At 40.7% G+C, this 15057-nt stretch overlaps 1 protein-coding gene across 1 annotated transcript in view; it reads left to right on the forward strand.

The window, feature by feature from the left end:
• The window catches only part of SVEP1 (sushi, von Willebrand factor type A, EGF and pentraxin domain containing 1), a 164996-nt gene that overhangs the window by 98224 nt on the left and 51715 nt on the right, over positions 1-15057 (forward strand). The window contains exons 28-33 of the mRNA XM_048851809.2: positions 460-584; positions 5696-5819; positions 6355-6525; positions 8032-8205; positions 10250-10369; positions 11097-11273. Coding sequence (XP_048707766.2) covers positions 460-584; positions 5696-5819; positions 6355-6525; positions 8032-8205; positions 10250-10369; positions 11097-11273 — 891 coding nt within the window. The remainder of the gene's footprint in view (positions 1-459; positions 585-5695; positions 5820-6354; positions 6526-8031; positions 8206-10249; positions 10370-11096; positions 11274-15057) is intronic.

Genomic DNA, 15057 nt, shown 5'->3' on the forward strand with positions numbered 1-15057 from the left:
TTTACTTGTGTGGGGTGTTACAGTGTTTACCATCAAGTCTTCCATGTGGTTCAGTTGTTTGGAATCAAATGCTCCTTTTTTCTACATGGTATTTTAACTCTTTGTATAAGTTTTGAAACATTGATAAGGGATAATTTAAAGCAACAGTTAACCAACTGTTACTGTGAAATATGCTATGCCAATTAATAATTCATAATTACATTATTAGTTATGTTGTAATATGATTCACAGTAAAACCCTAGTTTAAGGGTAACTCTAAAAAGAAAAGGCCTTTCTTAAACAACCACTTAAAAGTATCCCCAGTTTCCAGTCAAGGTTAGCTTAACCTTTAAAGATCACTGCTACTAGGTAACCAATTTTTGTGGGTACTTTGGGTATTTGACAGTTTTTGCTCTAAGGTATTTACCATCATCAACAACTGTACAGAGCAGTAACATCTTCATTTTACTTTGTGTTTAGGTGGTGGTGCGCTAATACTTGGACAAGAGCAAGACCAGAGAGGAGAAGGATTCAATCCAGCAGAATCTTTTGTGGGTTCTCTTAGCCAGCTCAACATCTGGGACCATGTCCTATCCCCACAGGAGGTGAATATTTACTTAATAGGTTTCATTCATTTGCTCAGTTTCCAAACTTAAACTAGTTTTAATGCATTTTTGCCAAATGGGCATGATCCAACTCCCACTGAAGTTAATGGGAATCTCATTGGGCCCTGTGTTGAGGTGATACTTTTATAGCTGTATGTCAATGTATATGGAGTAAGATTAAAACTGAAGATTTTGGCAGGGCCATTCCTCAATAACCAACTCGATGCAGGAGAGCAAAAGGGAAGGATAAAACATACACAAAATATATTGTAACCATAGGAGAGCCCTCTCTACCAGAGAAGGGAGGAAACTCCATGAAATCTACTAGAGAACTTGCTCAGCGGGTCTCATTTACATGGGAAGCGCTAAGGGCTTGATCCTGCTTCTACTGAAGTCATTGACAAAACACCAGTTAACTTCAGTGGCAGATGATCCAAGTCAAAGAACTACAGTGCTAGGCACATGGAAAACCCCAAGGTAAGTAGATAGAATGGAAGCTGTGAATGCTCAGTACCTCTGACAATCAGGCCACTTTTATTTAGCTACCAAAAATATGGATTTAGGTGCCTGATTTTAGGCCCTGAGGTTCAGAAATGTAGATCTTGCTGTTGGAAAGTAAAGTCTAAGGATCAGTGCTCAACATGAGCTGGGACTCACAGGAACAGATTTCTGGCTGTTTTTCCCCTCAGAAGAAAACAAGTACCTGCTCTTCATCTGATAGTATTTTTTTTAATTTTCTCCATTTTGTTTTTTAAAAAACAATAATACATTTTAAAGGTTCAAGAGATAAAAGAAATCTTTCAATCCAGCGTCTGACTGACCCTGTTCTGACAGAGTGTTCATGTCTGCTTTACCTTATGCCTTTCTTCTGTTCTCCTTTATTCAGCATTACCCATAAGTTCTGCCACAGATTTTCTGCACTTTGTGTGTTGCTGAGGGTTGTATTCTCATCTTGAATCACAGGGATTTTGGTGCATCACGATAATGTGGATGTGAGTTTGAAGAAGTGCTCATTTCCTGTGCTTGAAGTCTTCACTGCTGTGCCATTCAAGTGGGATTTCCAAAAGCACTCTCAGCCCTGGCCTAACTCCAGTCCCATTGCCAAGAATGCAGAACACCCTCCCCCCACTAACTTCAACAGGAGCAGAGTTAATCCAATGAAAAGTGCTTTTGAAAATCCTATCCTTCAGTTATGGTATGTCCCATAATCCATGGTCTTAATGCTAAAAAACAGATGTGAGACCACAACAGGAAAACTAGCCAAGTAAATTTCCCATAAACTTTTTACCTCTCTTGTTATTAGAGCTTGAAATAGTAAATCATCTTCTTTGTCTGTGTTTATTTCAAAGTTATTTTATACGCTAGAGCTTTAGCCCACTGAGATTATTGGTAAGCCTTTTCTTCCTACAAGCCTCCATGAAACGGAACGGAATAATGATGTACAGAATACGTTGCCAATTGAATAAAAGAGAGACTAAATAAATTCTTTAAGACTTCTTTAGATGTACTATTAGCTGTCCATTGACATGTTCATCATCTTCAGGTCAAACCCAGTGCTCTTTCATTTTTGCTGTAGTCTGGGTTGGGGGTTTTTTTGGTTTGATTTGTTTTGGTTTGTGAGTGAGGTTAACACTCAATAAAAGATGCTGACCTGACAGCAGTGGAAAATGAAGTTCTCTGTACGTCAGTCAGGGGGAAGGTCCCTTCCCTTTCCCCATCCAATATCCTCTTACCTTGTGTCTGCACTAGGGAGATCTCCCCCACAATTCCAAATGGTTTAAAACAGTTGGGTGCCTTAGCCTGGACCATTTTTCAGCAGCCCGGGCTGCAGGAAGGAGTTTTTTTTGAAGATGCTTCAGTAAAAATAGGTCAGGCTGCTGGTGCCTGGTCCATGTACCAGCTCCATCCAGTTGTACAATCTTTTATACTTCAGTGTAGATCAGGCCAAGCAGGGTGGGAGGAGGTGAGAGTAGTTTGGTTGCCATAATCATTAAATACCTGCCCTCCTCACTGAGGCTGACAACAAGATGCTACCTGTGACATGTGTTTGTGATATGGATACTTATCCATCAGAAACAGGACAGAGACCAGCCACCCATTTCATGCAGGCCACTGCTTTTTTTTTTTTTTTTCCATCCCGCATGAAATATTCCACAGCTTCCGCACAGATTTGCATATCTGTTCTCCTAACCAGGCCAATCCCCTTCCAGGCAAATTGCTGTGTGCGATGAGAGAGGGGGTTAAACCACACCAACGCTTTCCTCCTTGGGCTGCTCTTCCTTATTCTTCGCAATTTTTAATCCAACTTTGCATGTGGCCATAGAAAACATTCCTTTTTGCACCGGGGAATTACTAGAGTCGCTCTTCAGCACAGCCATGGAATGCACTAGTTCAGATATCAACATGTTTTTTTAATTAAATAACCATTTTCCTTCAGAGGGGTACTTCTGCCCTTCCTATTAGAGGGATGGAAGCCCTTAATCTTCTTTTACTGCACATTTGTCTTCTGTAGGGCATTTATCACTTTAAGCAGTTGCTTGGCTGAGAGCAATGCTTCTGTCTTAGGCCAGCTAGGGAGAGCTGTAATATACTCAATAGGACCTTTGCAGTGAGGTTATGGCATTACAGTTTATATAAGAGCTTTTGGACTCTATTCCAGGAGCTCTTTTACTTTCTTTTCCTGCAAAATTGGGGAAGGCTGATTCCAAGACCTTCCTTTCCACTTTCTTCACTCAACTGTCTAATCATCCCAGGTTTTATGTATTTTTTAAAAAAGCCCATAAATACCCTCACTTTTCAAGAGAGTTAAAAATCTTTCTGTGTGTCTAACAGAACCTTAGCCTCTCCTGCAAGATGATGCAGTCAGCGCACTAGGACCATGCTTGGGGTCACTGCTCAATGTCTAATGTGACATCCCGCGGTCACAAACCTATCTACATTTTTTTCTACTGAACATTTAAGCTCAGGGACTGCATACTGTGCAACCTGGGCTTTTGCCCCAGATCACTTCTGCTTGGTGACTAACGCCCTGTATTTAGAATTTTATTGAAAGGAAAGGACACAGAAAATAAATCAGTCCCCTGTCCAACATTTACCAGGCATGGACAGGTCACAGCAGCAAATTTTAACTTTTTTGAGTTTCCATGTCTCTTGAGGGAAAACCCCCATTAAACCAACATATATCCTTCTCCCACACAGTACAAGGATGCAGGGCTCAGGTACTGACACAGGGCTTTACTCAGGGCTGTATATTTCTACTTGAACTGCGAGGAGAAAATAAATGTCTAGTATTAGTGCGTTATTAACGTAAATCCATCAATGAAGAGAACAAAACTTGCATGAAGAGTTTTTGAGACAATCGGACAATCCACTCCATTTGAGACAAATGAGACAATCCACTCCATTTCACTGTGCACAGGAAAGCATTGTGATTTCCCCCTTGTATCACCCAGTTGCGATGTCTTGCCATCTCCTGCAGAAAGGCAATTTGCTCAGGTTTGCAATGCACCACTGCAGTTATGGCAACTCTACCACGGTGAGGCGTAAAGGTCTTCTACATTCCATTGCTGTTGCATAACAAATCTTCCCATCAAAAGCAGTCCACTACTAGTTTTTTTTATGCTTTTTAGCTTGACACTGTGAACCACACGCTCCCATTGCTGAGTGATGGTGGGAATGCTGAAGTGCACCATCTGTGCATTCTTTCTATATATCTCCATCCCATATTTCCTGATGGTCATAACTATAGTATATGGCTCAAAATACTGTCATGGCTACATCTTCCTCAGGAAAACAATGACTGGTTCTCATTAATGAGGTTTAATCTATTGGATATACATTCTGGATATACAATGAGTTATTGTCTCATTGTGTGATTGAGTTATGGTACATGACTTTGCTGCCCTCAGGTACAAATGCTTGGAACTGGAAAATCTGACATTTCAAAATTAGTTTTCATTCTAGATCAGAAAGAAATACTGCAGTTTCCCATCATTTTGATTCAGAACTATCAAAATGTTAAGTGTTAATACTTGTCAGAACATAATATATTGTAAAATATTAAATATAGTGAACATAATGTAATATAAAATATAATAATACATATAATAAGATCAGTATGTTAATAGAATCTGAAAGTCTAAATAAAAGGTTTCAAAGGGAGAAAATCTAAATGTTTTTAATCTTGTCAAAATTAAATGAGAAAGTCAAAATGATTTGACTTTTTCCCATTGAAAATTTTGTAAAAATCGACATGGTCCCACAAAAGATTGCAATTTTGACTAAACTGCATTTTTGTATGGAAAAACTATTCCATCAAAAAAGTTTCATCCAGTTCAGGCTATCTAGCCATCCATTAATCTAACAACATAGCAGTTCTTTTATCCTATCCTCATGCATCCCAATTTCACATTCAGTGCTCACTTATAATAGGGCCCAATCCTGCTTCTAGTTAATTCCCGTTAACTGTGGTGTGTCCAAAATCTGGCCTATCATGTTTTGCAAAGTCACATAACAGCCTGGTTTATTTAAGGAATTCAGAAAACTTAATTCCTGGTTTCCAGGATACATCTTTTTTTAAAGCTTCATGTTGTGTTTACTGTCCTTAAAATTAGGTATCAAGAAATAAAACTATTTCCGAACTATTGCTCTTCTAAATTCATATTTCATTATTTCTAGTGGTAAAAGTTTCCCTTTACAAATACTTGAGAATCTGCTCAGATTCTTTCCCCTCACCTGTTTTTAATCTGTGGGGTAAATACACTGTTCTGCCAAATAGGCATACATAGAGGGTTTTAAATTAGCATGTTTCCTACATCACCTGTAGGACAATACTCTTCTGTCAGATCCACCCAGTAGTAAATTGCTTCAGTGTTCCACCATTGCACTGATGACAATAAGTGATCCAGACAAATAAGAAGAGCAGAATACCTATGAGCTTGCTCAAAAAGCCCACTAAAGTCATGGTAAGACTCTCACTGACTCAATGGGCTTTGAATCAGATTCTAGGTTCAGTACTGCAGATGTGAGAGGAAAATTTTGTTTGTGTTCTTTTCTTACAAAGATGTCTGTTAGTTAGCAAACTCTATCTAACCATGTGTTTTGAACCTTAGGTAAAATCCCTAGCTACTTCCTGTCCAGAAGAATTGCGAAAAGGAAATGTATTGGCCTGGCCAGATTTCCTGCCTGGGGTTATTGGAAGAGTGAAGATAGATTACAGGAGCATATTTTGTGCCGGTTAGAACTTTATCTCCTAGAAGTGTTTTTGTTCCGAGTAATAACACAGTAAGACTTTTTATAAGCTTAAATGTGGTATAATGTGAGCCCTGTCCTACTAGCCTTGAATACGCTATTTTGATAATTTAATGGTTGGTACATTCAGTCTTCATTCCTAAAATTCCAGTGTTTTGTAACAAAAGTTCATTGGAATCTCAAACAGAGATTTATGGCTTCCTGTATTGAGATGTTGAAAGAGTGATGATTGATGATATTGGATCAAATGGAGGATTTTTCCACTCATTCATGCTCACAATAGTTTGAATATATTGTGGTATCTTTTTGTTTCCTCCTTTTGTTTGGAAATATATTTTAGTTCATATATGTTGATATAGGGAAGCACTTTGAATCTGGAAATAATATATACATCTTATAGTATATCACTTTCCATTAATATCATTCCCAGATAAACATGCACAGCATCACGGATATTTAAAAACAAATACATTTGTTTTGATTCAGGGCTAAGTCTGTTGTGTGTGCGTTTTGTCCTCAGATTGCCAATCCTTAGAAGGATCCATACCTCATCTGCGGACCTCATCAACCAATTTAAAGCCAGGGTCAAAAGTGAGCCTTTCCTGTGATCCAGGCTTCCAAATAGTGGGGAACTCTGTCCAGCACTGTCTAAATTTGGGACAATGGACTCGACCTCTTCCCCGCTGTGAAAGTGAGTAGACTGTGTTAGCGTAGCAGCCTGCATCTGCAGGCTGCTGTATCAGTCACAAGCCACGCTTAGGAAATCTTGGTTTCTTTGTTTGGATGCAATTAAAACAAGGACTCCTGAGAACGTAACACAGACCTGATGATTTATCCAGCGCCTCACAGCCTCCCAAGTCTTGCCCCTTAGATCATAAGCAAATTTGGAGAAAAGCTTAAAAAATCAACTGTATCTGACTTTTCTTTCAGCAATGGTGAGATTGAGGCAGCCAGGTAGCAAAATTCTCCTCCAGCTCCTTCTGATTTCATACTATTTAGGGAGGTGGTGTGGTGCAGTAGATAGGGCATTGGACTGGTACTCAGCAGCGTAGGTTTGATTCCCAGCCCTGTCACTGACTTACTGTGTGACCTCGATTTTCCCCATCTGTAAGATGGGGATAATTATACTTCCTTTCTTTGTAAAATACTTTGAGATCTATGGATGAAAAGCACAATATAGCCCTGATCCAAAACCTATAGGAGTCCATAAGGAGCTTTCTACTGACTTCAGTGAGCTTTGAATCAGGGTCTATGAGTGCTGGGTTACTACTATTAGCTTGATCCATTGGGAGTCTTTCCTTCCATACTGCTGTCAAGGGCTTGTGTCTTCTTCCCCTGACATTTATCCGTTGGTGTTGTCATTCATGAAATTGACAGTAGTTCTGTCTAACTGGTAGTTATATGGCCTCCGTTACCATGATATCAAGCATCTCGCAATCTGTGGTGTTTTTATCCTCACGATATCCCTGTGAGGTAGGGAAGTGCTGTTATGCCCATTTTACAGGTGGGGAACTGAACCATAGAGAGACTTATGTGCCAGATTTTTAAAGGTATTTATAGGCACTTAGCTCCCATTGCACTCTGGTCCTACGTGTCTTGTCCGAGGTCACACAGTCTGTGGCAGAGCAGGGAATTGAATTCAGGTATAAAAAAACATCCCCATACCTGAAACTGATCAGCAGCCTTGTTGGCAGCCTGAGGCATAGAGCCTGAGATTCCCGCTCACTTTGAGACATGTCCCTTGTGCACCTGAGTTGAGACACATTTACTAGGGATGTGTGGAGAAACTTGCCTTTTTGCTGGTGGTGCTGAACCTTTTCTGTGGACAAACAGAGGACGTCAGTCTCTAGGGCTGTCAGGCCTTCACCTTTATGAACAGTCTATTCACATACACATGTTTTCAGCTGCAGAGACAGTGTATTAATCCTCAGAGGCTCTTTCACTGCAGTCTTCACTGTGCATTTCCATTCAGAGCCCATCACTAGAAAATCCTAGCTGTAAAAGCTAAACTTTAAGGGCCAAAATCATCCCTGATAAAGCTTCTTTGACTTCAGTGGAGCTACACCAGGCATGTAGTTGGCTCTGAGATTTCTTCAGGAGTTCAGTCTCGCGCTAACTGCACTGGTGCCAGGAGATGATTCACGGAATGTGTCTGATCGGCTAACGTGTTTTTACTCTCCTTGTCTCTGGTGTGTAGGAATCAGCTGTGGAGTCCCTCCACCTTTAGAAAATGGATTTTATTCTGCTGAGGACTTCTTTGCGGGTAGCACGGTTAGCTACCAGTGCAATAATGGCTATTATTTGTTGGGGGATTCAAGGATGTTCTGCACTGACAATGGAAGCTGGAATGGCATCTCGCCGTCTTGCCTTGGTGAGATATGTCACTTACGTGGCTGTATTATTGATGTTACAGGCTAAATCCTGCTCCTCTTCCTCTCCCAAAACTCCCATTGACTCCAGTGGGAGAGTGACATTGGTAGGACTTGCAAGATAGGGCCCAATGTGATTTGCATTTGAATTGTGTTTATTTTATTTTAACTTTTGTAGCGCTCATCTCACACTCTAGGCTCATTAAGTCATCAGAAAACGTGAAGCCGAAGATCTTCCAATCCAACATAAGCTCCCTTTATACATGACCTCCATTGCATAGCACAGCCTCCAACAGTCTCCGTTACAACCTCAAAGCTGATCTCACCCCATCTGTTGTTCTACCTTCTCACTATTCTCTCCCTCACAGAAAAAGCCTGTGAAAACAGGTCCATTTTATAACAGGTCTTAAGTTCACCATATCTGGGCCCTGCCAAACCTTGCATGGTTTCTGGAGGACTCGGAACCCAAGCCATAGGATGTTAGAAGCCAAGACCTTGCACTACATGCCAGGAGCCTGAGTCTCCACTGCCTAGCACATTGTGTAGTCATTTATACGGGTGAAAAGTGAGTGTGCATTGGGTGGGAAACACAACGTGCCTGATTCCTCATGGCCCTGCACTTTATGCAGTCATTTACACCAGTCTAAAGTGGATGTAAAATGTGACAAGATCAGAATAGTAATGATTTACATGCCCCTTGCTATAGCGTAAATGACTGCACAAAGTGCAGAGCGTTGGAGAGTCAGTCCCTACCATTCTGATTTGATAGCATTTTATATCCACTTTGTGTTCTCTTGAAACAGGTGTAAGCTGGTTAAAGTGCGTGCAAGGCAGTGGGGAATTAGACTCCCCATATGTTTTATCTCTTAACATTTTTCGTCGCCTTGCACCAATGTGAAAAACCTTTTCCCTTTAGAATTATTGTTTATATTGGATTGTTTGGTTATATGGTTGAGAATAAGTACACACTCCTAAGGAGTAGACAGCCCTACGTTTGTTTGTTTGTTTGCCCAGTCACTCCAGTATTTCTGCATTGTTTGCAGAGACTGGGATAAATGCTTTGCTGACAATAACCACAGCAGTGTGTTTGCATTATGGAGCCCGTACAACATCGTTCTGTTGAGTAGTTCTTAATGAAAAATTTTCCTGCCCCAAAAGGATCTGGTTTATATAAGGAATAATCCCTGATGCTGGGATTTTTCAATGAGATAGTTTTGAACCGTTCCCTACAATAGGTAACTCGTATACATACCGAGCTTGCTTCTCCACAGTAGAAAGCCAGTGATTAGAATATGAAATGAAACAAACAGGGGCAGGGACGGTCTCTTTTGTTGAATTGTCAGTAGAGCACCTAGCATAAGGGGGCCTAGATCTTTGGTAGAGGTTCTTAGGCACTATCGTCATTCACATAATTAATAATAGTAATTATAGATTTCTACCTCATTTTAACCTTTCCAATATCAGACAACTCCAAACATCTTAGCAGGCTTCTAATGTAGTAACAGTCTGCTCAGCACAGAAAGGGCTGTTTCTGTGTTTTCTGATCAAAGTGCTTACCTTGTGAGCTAAGCAGTCATGTCCCCCATTTTACAGATGAGAAAGCTGAGACATAAAGAGGATTTGAGTAGAGTTTAGAGTGAAAGAGTCCTCACTCCTATCCTTTTGCCCAAACCACTAGGGTACACCCCTCTCTCAGTATGAACTAAAACACCTATTCATTTGCCTTCCTGGAAACAAAATAACTGGCATAATAGGACATTTCCTGGGCTCAATGAGAATATTCCCTGAATGTGGAGTAACAGACTGTTTCCAGTTTCCCCTAATGTTGGCAATCTTTTATTTTACACTAAATTAACTGTTTGTATAAATATTCCATTTTATTATTCTGTTTTTATTTCTACTGTTACAATGCATCAGAGAAGTGATTCAGTTAATGGTGGGTTTTTAAGGATACCTTTTAAAATGATTCTGCCAGACATTTCGAGTGATGTAAATTGAAAACAATGTTCTTTACAAACACTACCCTCAGGACATGTATTTTTGCAGATGTCGATGAATGTGCTGTTGGATCAGATTGCGATGAGCATGCTTCTTGCCTTAATACAAATGGGTCCTATGTATGTACTTGTATCCCTCCTCATACAGGCGATGGCAAAAAATGTGCAGGTAATGAGATCAAATTTTCAACTACCATACAGGGATGGCAAAGGAGGCCGACTCTCACTTCGTAGATTAAGTGCCTCTTTGTGGTAAAGGGATAGCGAAAACCAACAACAAACTTCTTTCTTGTAACCTGAGCACATTTACTTTAGAAATCACGAGACAGTAAATTTGGATCCCCCACATTGCCATTTTTGTAGCATCACTCTTCAAAGTAGACCTGCGCTTTCAAATGCACAAAGAAATATGTAAAATGTAAGTGCCTAAATATGGATCGGGATGCCTAACATTAGGCACTGAAGTTTGAAAATTTTGACCAAACTAACTTGCTATGGTCAAATGCCAGCACAGTGGAAGATTTGGAAATAGATATGTCACCTGACTCGCAGTCCAGTGCCCTATATGCCTGGACCACACTGTATCCCGTGGAGGGAAAACATGAGGTTGGAGCTGGTTAATGATACTAGTTCAGTCCCAGTGCAAGAAGGGTCAACTGCACTGAAATTAATTCAGTTGCACAAGCTTATAGTGGACCCAGCTTACATGAGAAACAGAGAAAAGCTGAGAAGATTCTTAAAAATACATACAGATATTTTTCCCCATTCTTTTTTTGTCTGATTTTCACAAAATGCCTAGACAAATGTCACTCCGCTTGTTTGTAAGCACTCACGTTTAGTGATGCCACACTGCCTGTTGTTAGTACGCTCTGTTGATGGTATGTCTGCTTTCACAGAACCAGTAAAATGCAAGAATCCAGGAAATCCAGAACATGGTCATTCTTATGGTGACAATTACAGTGTTGGTAGTGAAGTTACTTTCTCCTGTGAAGAGGGTTTCCAGTTGATAGGAGCAACTAGAGTCACATGTTTGCAGTCTGGAGGATGGAGCCACCTTATACCATACTGTGAAGGTATTGTCTTGGAGCGCTACTGTGTGTTTACTGAAAGGAAATTCAACAGTTGGTATTAAAGCACAGTGGAGGAAAAGAAGGAATCGAAATGGCTTTCTATGTAGAGATGCATGGAGCACCAGAAAAACCACTTCACATCAGGCATATCTATGGGGCACAGTCCCAATTATTTACCTCCAGTTAATCAAACTTTTGGTTAACTGAAGGTGGGTGGTGTCCCCAGAAGCAATATGTCTATTTCTGCTTAACTACGACAACAATACGCTTATACAGCAAAGGTCCATAGCGTTGAACATTCATGGCCACATTGTATGGTTTTATTTCAGGCATCTGAAAGCTCCACAGGGTTATTACTAATCCAGTGCAGCCAGGAAGACTGTGTGCGGAAGACTGTGTGGCTGACACTAATCTGTGGCTGGCCGGTGTCCCCACCTGATCTCAAGTCTTGATGTGTAGAGACTTTATCTCCACAGTGGGCTATATGTCCAACAAGTGCCAACCGGCAGTAACTGATGATGACTTCAGTCCTCTCGAGGCCCGTTCTCAATGATACATCCCTATTACTGATAAAATAAAACCATCTTATGCACAGTAGTTGCCACTGGCAGTGCATATGAAATGCCTCCAGCCTCCGGATGTCTTGTTTAAGCCATATCCATGTTTCAGATCCATATAAGAGGATCGGAAGCATGGAGGTTTGATAAATCCATACTTTATATGTAATTTCACCTTCTTTTGGCTCCAAACACTATGCAGGTCCTTTATGGCTGAGGTTTCTGAACTGATTCTTCTTAGCTTGTCCATCAATCAATGACAATGTTATTGCCTCAATAGATGAAATCATCCACTACTTACACAGTTTGTCTGGCAGCACAGATGTCTTGTCTCACAACTTTTGTGCTGATACTCTGAATTTTTTTTTTTACCCAATAAATCCTTAGTCCAAGGGCAGCTGCCATGAGCTGGAAGCTCCCTCGTGCATCTTTAAGGTCATTTGCATCCTGGTCGAAGAGGGCAAGATCATCTGCATAGTCCAAGTCTGTAAAAGAAGTTGAACCGGCAATTACACTGGTATTTGCAGAGACATGTTCAAGGAGCCAATGTGCTGTGCGGCAGAATAGGCCTAGGGCGAGGACACAGCCCTGCTTCATCCCAGATCTAGAGTAAGACCTGTTAGATCTATGGGTCTCCCATCACATCCATGCCCCATAGTCATTATGTAGGTCTTAAATTAACTTCATGTGGATGTCAGGAATGCCACTAGGGCCTTCCACCGGGTAGCTCTGTCAACAGGATCGAAGGCTGCCTTTAGGTCTACATATGCTGCTGTCAAAGGACAATTGAACTTGCAATGGATCTCAGATAAAAGATGAAGAGCAAGTATACCATTGTAGATCGTCCAGCAGTGAAACCTGATTGCTCGGGGCAGTGGCATTTCACAAGAAGAGGCTGGGGCTGGGACAAGTAGGACAAGTGTAAAAACTTTTCTGGGAACAGCAAGCAGAGTTATTGGCATGTAGTGATAGCACTCAGTGCCTCTCCCCAGTGGGATGACAATCCTTTTCATCTACTCTGCTGATATCTGCCCAGTAGTCAAAGCCCAGACAAAAGGTTGGTATAATGTTACACTTACGGGCTCTGTGGTGCACCTGAGGAGTTTGGGTGTTATGCCATCATAGTCCAGTAGCATGCCCACTTCCCAGTTTCTTTATGGCAGAGTGGACCTCTTCTGTCGTAGATACATCTACCCACGTTTCAGGGTCAGAGTTTGCATCTACTACTAATACGCCTACATGTTACTACTAACACATCCAGATCTGGGCATGAAGTCTCTTCAGGATGGTTAAGTGCCTTACCTTAGACCTTAGTCCATCCCGTGCTATGCTGCACATTGGGCTTCCCATGTTTGCCATCCTTGCCTGTCAACTGCCCTTCTCTCCAAATATTCCTATTTCATGTTGAGGTGCTTGATGTCATTCAGAACTGTTCGTTTCCATGTTATTCACGGTCTTCCTCTCTTTCCTCTTGCGTTTTCTGGCTTCCATTCAAGGGTGGTATTTGGTAAGCATTCTTTTTCCATTCTCAGCACATGTCCCAGCCACTGATGTCTTCTTTTGTAGATTATTTGTGAGAGGGTGCTTTGTCCAGTAATTTTTCTGACTTCTTCATTCGTCTTCGTATCTCTCTATGTTATTCCCAATATTCTTCTCAGACATTTGTGATGAAATGCATCCAGCTTTTGCATATCTTTCTTGGTAAGTTGCTATGTCTCACTGCTGTATGTTGTGATGGCGACAACAATTGCTTTGTACACGTTCAGTTTTGTCTTGAGGGAGATGTTTTTGAGTTGCCAGATGTTTTGATTCTTCCAAATGCAGCATTTGCCTCCCCGATTCTTCTTCTTATGTCCTTGGAACTGGTACCATCTTGGTTGATGGTACTTCCAAGATATGTAAAATTGTCCACCTTCTCCAGTTTCTCTTCTTCAGTTTTGATTTGTTCCCTGTAGTCCCTATTAACATGACTTTACATTTGTTTGCATTGTATCTCAAGCCTGTCTTCTCCATTACTTCTTTTACTTGGTTTGTGCCTTTTTGCAGTCCGCTGGCATCTTCATTGACAAGATAGATGTCGTCAGCAAAGTCTAGATCAAATAGCCTTGAATTGTTCCATTTTAAGCCATATGTATCACTGTCACATTGTTTTAATCCATAGTCGATGACTAGTATAAACAAAAACGGAGACAGTATGCACCCCTGCTTTACACCTGTCTTGATGCTGAATGGCTTACTCAGTCCATTTTCCATTTAATGCAGCATTGTGAGTCGGCGTAGAATGCCTTCATAATGTTGATTAATTTTGTTGAAATTCCATATTGTTTCACAATTTTCCACATTGTTTCTCTGTTTACACTATCAAATGCCTTTTGAAAGTCCACCTAATTGATGGCACTTGTGTACTCAATAATGCGTCTCAGGGGGAAAATAGCATCTGTGCATGATCTCCCTTGTCTAAATCCAGATCGTTGTTCACGTCGGATGGTATCCATCTTTCCTTTCCTTCTATTAAGGAGGACTGCTGCTAATACTTTTCCTGTGACAAATAAAAGTGTTACTCCCCTCCAGTTTGAGCAATTCTTTGGTAACTTGATTATGATAACGAGGGTCCATTCTTCCAGCACTTTCTCCTCCGTCCATATTTTGTTACATAGCAAAAAGATGACTGATTCCATGTCTTCGCCTCCATATTTAAGCATCTCAGGATGAATGCTGTCCAAACCAGGTGCCTTGTTGTTTTTCAGCTTCTGCAATTCTCTTTTTTACTTCTTCAATTTTTACCTCAGTACATCTATATCTAGATCTAATGATTTATCATTGTTAAATTCCAGTCTTGTAGTTGTTTCTGCAAGAAACTTCTTTAGCACTTCTTTGAAGTGTTGCACCCATCTATTTTCTTATTCCTCCTGTGTTTTCAACATTTCTCCTGGTTTCCCTTTCACTGGGACACTTCTCAATTTTGATCCATATCCTGTTAACTGTTTCAGGATCGTGTAGACTGTTCTTGCATCGTTTCTTTCCCCTGCTTCTTCAGCTTCACTAGCCTTACATTCTAGCCAACTTTGCTTCTCTTTTTTGCATCATTTCTTTACTACTTTGTCAAAGTTCCTGTAGGTGTGTTTTGTTTCTTCAGTCACATGTTGTAGTACTAGAGCCTTTTGTTTTCTTCTTTTGTCTATAATTTTCCATGTTTCTTCTGAGTATTCTTTCTGTCTTTGAGGACTTCT

This window comes from Caretta caretta, chromosome 5, assembly GCF_965140235.1.
Source record: "Caretta caretta isolate rCarCar2 chromosome 5, rCarCar1.hap1, whole genome shotgun sequence".
NCBI classification, from domain to species: Eukaryota; Metazoa; Chordata; order Testudines; family Cheloniidae; genus Caretta; species Caretta caretta.